Source organism: Manacus candei, unplaced genomic scaffold (genome assembly GCF_025592945.1).
Source record: "Manacus candei isolate 608988 ecotype Guabito, Panama unplaced genomic scaffold, ASM2559294v1 h1tg000047l, whole genome shotgun sequence".
Lineage (NCBI taxonomy): Eukaryota > Metazoa > Chordata > Aves > Passeriformes > Pipridae > Manacus > Manacus candei.
The window spans coordinates 1,591,378-1,598,405 of record NW_026138095.1 but is presented as its reverse complement, the minus strand read 5'-3'; the positions used below and the strand labels follow the sequence as shown (position 1 = coordinate 1,598,405).

Genomic DNA, 7,028 nt, shown 5'->3' with positions numbered 1-7,028 from the left:
GGAGCTGCTTTCCCGGGAGCCGCGGCGCTGGGATGGGATGGGATGGGATGGGATGGGATGGGGGGGTTAAAGGGGGGTGTCCCGTGCGCGCTCCCGCGGCCCCTCCCGCGCGTGTGTGCGCGTGTGTCCCGTCCCCCCCCTCCGGCACCGCGGCCCCGCCCCCTCGGCGCGCGCGCGCGGGGGGGCCCGGCCAATGGCGGCGGCCGCTGCCCCCGCGCGCCGCGCTCCCATTGGCCGAGCGCGGCCCCCCCCGCCCCCGCGCGCGGCCCCGCGCGGGGCTATTTAAAGGCGCGGCCCCGCGCCGCGGCCGCAGAGCCCGCGCTGGAGACCGGCGGGGCTGCCCCTCCCCTCCCTTCCCCTCCACCCCCTTCACGGGCCCGCGACCGCTCCGCCACGGCGAGAAAAAGTTTCCTCTTCTACCCCTTCCTCCTCGTTCTGGAGTTTTTTGGGTTTTTTCGCTTTTTTTTTTTTCGTCTTTTTGCTTTTAATCTTTTTTTTTTTTTTTGACTGAAAAGTAATAAAAAAGTTTTCGCCGACTTTTCCTTTTTTTTTTTTTTTTTTTTTTTTTTTGCCGGCTCTTTCTTTCTCCCGCCGCTGGTTTCGAAGCTGCCGCTTCGTTTCTCCCTGAGTTTTGCCTTTTTTAACTCTTCCCCGCCCACTTAGCCCTCGACTTTTTCGATTTTCTTAAAATAAGAAAAAAAAAAAGGCAAAACTTTTTTTCGTCCCTTGATCCCCCCCCGGCCGCTTTCTCGCATGAATCTCCTCGACCCTTTCATGAAAATGACAGAAGAGCAGGACAAATGTATCTCCGACGCCCCCAGCCCCACTATGTCGGATGACTCCGCCGGGTCCCCCTGTCCCTCTGGATCCGGGTCGGACACGGAGAACACCAGACCCCAAGAAAACACCTTCCCCAAGGGGGACCCGGACCTCAAGAAGGAGAACGACGAGGACAAGTTCCCGGTGTGCATCCGGGAGGCGGTGAGCCAGGTGCTGAAGGGCTACGACTGGACCCTGGTGCCGATGCCGGTGCGGGTGAACGGCTCGAGCAAGAACAAGCCGCACGTGAAGAGACCCATGAACGCCTTCATGGTGTGGGCGCAGGCGGCCCGAAGGAAGCTGGCGGACCAGTACCCGCATCTGCACAACGCCGAGCTCAGCAAGACCCTGGGCAAGCTCTGGAGGTGAGCGCGGGGCCGGGATGATGCCGGGGGGGACCGCGGGATGCTGCGGGGGCTGCGGTTGCAGAGTCCGCTCCAGCCTGGACCAGCGGTCGCGGGAGGCAGAGGATGTTCCCAGCCTGGAAGAGTCGCTGAAAACTTTTGCATGTGCTGGCGAACTTGTTTGGCGCAGGAGAAGCCAGAATAGTAGGGGGAAAGTAGGGAAAGCGGTTTCCCGTGGCCGCTTTCTGGTCTTGGAAGCGGTTTCTTTTCCCCGAGCGATGCTCGGGACGGGGGGGACCGTGCGGGGGCTGGCGGAGCCCCCCGGGCCGTGCGAGCGGGGGCTGCCCCGGCCGCTGTTTGTTTGTGCTCCCGGGTCCAGAGGAAATGATGGGTTTGGGGATTGCATCAGCTCGGGCCGGGAGGGGAGGGAGTGCGGGAGGGGGGCGATGCGGGGCGCGGGGAGGGGGCGGCGGTGCCAAGCTCCGGGTGGGTGGCGGCGGCGAGTGGCGCATGGCCGGGTGCCCTCCGACTGCCAAAATAAGGCAGGGAGGGGAGAAAAACAGAAGGCAAGTGAGTCACCTGGCCACCGCGCACTCTGTGACTGCACAAGGGGGCGGGGGGGGGAGATCCTAAATTTGTGGCAGGAGGAGAAATGAGTGAGCAAACCTGGCCCTGGCAGGCAGCGATGGGGCTGTCCCCAAAGCACCCGGGGACAGGGACATGTGCCCACGGGGTGAGGAGGGCGAGGGCTGGACCCCGGTGCAGCTCCCGCACCTCTTGCCTGGCCACTGAAGCAACCTGGGGGGTGACAAGCAGCGAGTGCCCCATGCAGGGGGCTCGGCATCGTGGGGGGCTTTGCATCGCCAGCGGGGGAATCCAGGGGAGAGACGCGAGCTGGTGTTAACGCGCTAATGCCCCCCCCGAGCCGCAGCTGACCCCTCGCACCCCCCGTGTCCCCCCCCAGGCTGCTGAACGAGAGCGAGAAGCGTCCCTTCGTGGAGGAGGCCGAGCGGCTGCGGGTGCAGCACAAGAAGGACCATCCCGACTACAAGTACCAGCCGCGGCGGAGAAAGTCGGTGAAGAACGGGCAGTCGGAGCAGGAGGAGGGCTCGGAGCAGACCCACATCTCCCCCAACGCCATCTTCAAGGCGCTGCAGGCCGACTCCCCGCAGTCGTCCTCCAGCATCAGCGAGGTGCACTCCCCCGGGGAGCACTCGGGTAGGTACCCACGCACCCACGAGGCATTTTGGGGGGGGACGGCGCAGCTACAGCTCCCTAAGAAAAGTTGCAGCCCAAACCGGCTGGGATTGGGTAAGGGAGGGAAAAGGAGATCTAGAAATGCAGTGAGAAGTGGGGCAGAGCTGCCCACAAGCTTTGCCCGTGGCATGGGCACGTGCCACTGCAGCCACTTGCACCCCCCCCTCACCCCGTGCACGTGAGAACCGTAAAGTTACGCTTTAAAATAAATAAATAAATAAATAAATAAAAAGCACCCTAAAAACTTGGCCCACATTACAGCTCACGTCTGAGGGCTCAGTTATTTCAGCCAGTGCAGCAGGCTGGTGCTGACAGGGCTCACGTCTGAGCCCCTCACACCTGGAAGTGTTACCCCACACGACCACAGGCACTGTTCCTCTGCCCCCCGTGGGGGGGTTAACCATTAACTGAGTTATCACAGCGACACCCCCTCACCCCTGTCCCCCTTCCTTCCTCCCACAGGGCAGTCACAGGGCCCCCCCACGCCCCCCACCACCCCCAAGACGGACACGCAGCCCGGCAAGCAGGACCTGAAGCGGGAGGGCCGCCCCCTGCAAGAGGGTGGCCGGCAGCCCCCCCACATCGACTTCCGAGACGTGGACATCGGGGAGCTGAGCAGCGACGTCATCTCCAACATCGAGACCTTCGACGTCAACGAGTTCGACCAGTACCTGCCTCCCAACGGGCACCCGGGGGGCCCAGCCGCGCACGGCCAGCCCGGCCAGGTCACCTACACGGGCAGCTACGGCATCAGCAGCACGTCGGGCTCCCCGGGCGGCGCCGGCCACGTGTGGATGTCCAAGCAGCAGGCGCAGCCCCCGGCGCAGCCGCAGCCCCCGGCGCAGCACGGGCTGCCGGCGCTGAGCGGGGAGCAGGGCCCGGCGGCGCAGCAGAGGACGCACATCAAGACGGAGCAGCTGAGCCCCAGCCACTACAGCGAGCAGCAGCAGCACTCCCCGCAGCAGATCAACTACAGCTCCTTCAACCTGCAGCACTACAGCTCGTCCTACCCCACCATCACCCGCTCCCAGTACGACTACACCGACCACCAGAACTCCGGCTCCTACTACAGCCACGCGGCGGGGCAGGGCAGCGGCCTCTACTCCACCTTCACCTACATGAACCCCACGCAGCGCCCCATGTACACCCCCATTGCAGACACTTCGGGGGTCCCCTCCATCCCCCAGACCCACAGCCCGCAGCACTGGGAACAGCCCGTCTACACGCAGCTCACCAGGCCCTGAAGCCGCCGAGGAAAGCGGGAAGAGAAAGAAAAAGAAATTTCGAGAAAAACAAACAAAACAAACAAACAAAACAAAACAAAACAAAAAAAAAACAAATCAGAAAAGCGTGAAGGCAGCGAGAAGAACTTCCTTCAGACTTTTTTTTTTTCCTTCTTTGAATTTGAAATAATAATTAAAAAGAGACGCTCAAGTGAAAGCTGGCGGGGAGGAGAGAGCGCCTCGAGCCTTCTGCACTACAGCATCCTCCAGGACCCGCCTGAGAGCCAGCAAAACTCGGTACACACTTGCCAAGGACTGGACTTGAACTCTGCTTCCAGCATGGAGAGGAGATTCCTACCCAACCCGCCCAGCTGTCTTGTTCTCTGGACTTTTGTAATGATTTTTTTTTTTTTTTAGCAGTAACTAAAGGAAAAAAAAAAAAAAAAAAAGAAAAAAAAATGGGGGGTAAAAAAGAGAAAACTCAGAGTCCTCTGTGAGGAATATTCTCTATTTTAAATATTTTTAGTATGTACTGTGTATGATTCATTACCAATTCGAGGGGATTTATACGTATTTTTTAGAGATTTTTTTAAGACGCTCTTATTTTTCCAACAGCTTAAAAAAAAAAAAAAAAAAATGACACTTAGTGGAGCAGCGCTAGGCTTTCTTGCAGTCAGAGGTATTTTTGTATAGATAAGTGTCTTTTTTTTTTTTTTCTCTCTAAAAATAAAACTAAACCAGCGTGCTTTGACCTGGGAACCAAGCTCTGTACGTGGGCAGCGTCGGGCACAGCGCTGGGCAGCGCTCGGGCTGTGCAGGGACCAGCATGGGAGAGGCTTTATTTTTCTAACTCGTAGCAAAAACCAGCCAGGAGAAGAGTTTCTCCGCTTTATTTTTTAATAACCTCGAGCCTTAAGAAAGAAAAACAAAACAAAAAAAAAAAAGATTTAAATCAACTGGGCCCCAGCCCGAGGCGCTGGGGAGAGGCCTTAAAGCAGCGCCGGGGGAATCCCCGGGCCCCAGCTCTGCCTGGCCCTGGGCTGGGGGGGCTGAGCTCCACCCCCCCCGGGCACCCCTGGCCACCCCAGGCCTGATGCAAAGCCCGTCCAGGGGCTCCTCTCTGCTTGCAGGACATCACAGATACTTTAAATTATTTATTTTGGGAGAAGAGCAGTTTTTAATCACAATTTTCCTCGGGTTTTTTTTTTTTGATCTCCCCTCTATTTTAAGTCCTTTCAAAAGCGATTGCATTAGTCAGAGCATTATTTGGAAGGTAACCGTGCCTGTTAAATTATGGTCTTGAACTGTAACCAGTCCTTTATTTATCTCTTTAATTCTTTTTTTTTGTTGTCGTTGTTATTATTATTATTATTATTCTTTTTGGAATCTGTGTCCTGGGTTTGTACAAACTTGTGCTCTTCCTTTTTTTTTTTTTTTTTTTTTTCTCTTTTGTCTTAAGGATGAACTGGAAAAAAAAAATAAGATTTGTACAAACTAAAGATTGCAAATGTAGCGTATCACTGAATCATTTGCCTTGTTTTCTGCCTCAGCTCTCTGGGACACACGAGCTCGTGCGAGGACGAGACCCAAGGCCCCAGCCCTGCCTGGGGGTGGCTCTGTTTTAGCCTTCCATCCCCCCCAAAACTGCCTTCAGAGCTGGGGGGACACTGACTTTGGTGAAGCTGTGGCTGAACAGTTAAGGATTGCTTTTTAAAAAAGACAGCAAACTTTTTTTATTTAAAAAAAAAATGATATATTTGTTAACAATTTTTTTTTTTTTTAGGGATTCAGTAGAAGAAAAAAAAATCTTAAAGCACTCTTATAATATGGCATCTTTCTATTTCTGTATAAAAGCAGATCTTTTTAAAGTATTTCTGTAACTTAAAAGACCTGTCATTTAAATCATATTTTGTCTTTAGGTAAGTTTGGTTTGGTTTGTTTGCAAGATCCTTCTCTCTGTGAAACTTACCTTTTTTTTTTTTTTGTATATTATTGTTTGCAATAAATATACATTGTATTAAAAATTAAACCATGCCCCAGGTGTCTGATTCATTATCAGCCTCCAAGGAGCACTGGGGCCAAGCTGGAGCCCTGGGATGGTTTTGGGTTCATTGATGGGTTTTGGGGTGTCCCTCCTCTTTTATCAGGGCAGGCTCTGAGTGCAGCATCCCAGGGAAACCAGAGCCAGGGAATAAATGGGAGCTGGAGATGAATAAAGCCAGACTGGACAGTTCAGGGGCTCCAGCTGTCCCCCAGCCCCACTGGCTCTGATCCCTCTCCCTGGGTTGTCTGCTCTGAGCTGCCTGGCTGGGGGGGATGCTGAGCACCAGATGGGGGGAAAGGCTTTCAGATCATTCTTACAAAACTGCTGCAATCCTCCAATCCTGCCAAACACAACCCCATCAGCCCAGACTGATCAAAAAGCCGAAATCTCCTGAAGAGCCAAGCAGGACATGTGCCATCCTCGAGGATCAGTGTCACTGCTCATCCCCGGGCCATGGTCCCCCAGAAACACAGCACAGACACTCCAGGAAGGAAAGACCCCCCAGTTCAGCCAGACATTGCTTTTCCTATCAAATCCATCCCAAAGAATCACTAAATCCTCTGGGGCAGCTCAGGGTGCTCCAGGCAGGCCCCAGCCCATGGCTTTGCCACCTCACCCCACTGCTGGTGTCACTGCAGAGCTCGCTGGTGACACCAGTCTGTGCAGGTCCCCTCCCTGACTGTCCCTCCAAGGCCACAGTTTTCACACGTGAAAACTCCTGCAGAAGTGTCCCAGCCTGTCCCAGACTCCACAGGGAGCTGGCACAGGGCAGCCCCACACCAGAGCCGAGCTGCTGTGGGGCACCTCGAGGCACAGCACACAGCCCCAGCCCCCCAGGCTGGGCAAACCCCACTTTGCCAGCAGTTTATCCTCTCTGCACTCTTTCCCTGGCTGAAAAGCCATCCTGATCCCAGCAGCGAGCCCTGCTCCGGAGCCCCGGAGCACACGGAGCTCGTGGCCACCACACCGAGCCTCCCCAGCGGGGTGAGATGTTTTTACACTTCAGCCGGTTCCCTGCCCGGGGTTCGTTTACCCTGAGCGTTACTGGGGTCAGTGTCACTCCACCTGTGCCATCGGCCACCGCGGGCTGGGAACGCTCCGTTCCCGGACATTTCCCCGCAGCACACGGCGGGTTTCCCCTGCCCCCCAGCCGGACTTTGCCCGCTGCGAGTTTTGGCTTTGCTGCTTCTTTGGATAAAAGAACAAACACGGCTCCCGGAGTTGTGTCGAGGAAGCAGCCGGGAGCCTCGGGGAGAGCTCGGCGGGGCCACGGCCAGCACGGCACTGCCGGAGCGATCCCAGAAACCAGACAGCGCCTTTCCGATGCTCGTGTGGGTGGGA

At 56.2% G+C, this 7,028-nt stretch overlaps 1 protein-coding gene across 1 annotated transcript; it reads left to right on the top strand.

Moving 5' to 3' along the window:
* Positions 1–318: 318 nt before the first annotated feature.
* SOX9 (SRY-box transcription factor 9) lies at positions 319–4,319 on the top strand. The gene is made up of 3 exons (XM_051797737.1): positions 319–1,184; positions 2,128–2,381; positions 2,883–4,319. Exons 1-3 carry the CDS (start codon positions 754–756, stop codon positions 3,662–3,664), a joined length of 1,467 nt encoding a protein of 488 aa, XP_051653697.1. The 5' UTR covers positions 319–753; the 3' UTR covers positions 3,665–4,319.
* The last annotated feature ends 2,709 nt before the right edge of the window (positions 4,320–7,028 follow it).

Bases quoted from the DNA above. Each gene is read 5' to 3' on its own strand.
- SOX9 (XM_051797737.1), top strand. From the start codon at position 754: ATGAATCTCCTCGACCCTTTCATGAAAATGACAGAAGAGCAGGACAAA. The intron at 1,185-2,127 runs GTGAGCGCGGGG...GTCCCCCCCCAG, and splicing joins ACCCTGGGCAAGCTCTGGAG to GCTGCTGAACGAGAGCGAGA. The intron at 2,382-2,882 runs GTAGGTACCCAC...TTCCTCCCACAG, and splicing joins CTCCCCCGGGGAGCACTCGG to GGCAGTCACAGGGCCCCCCC.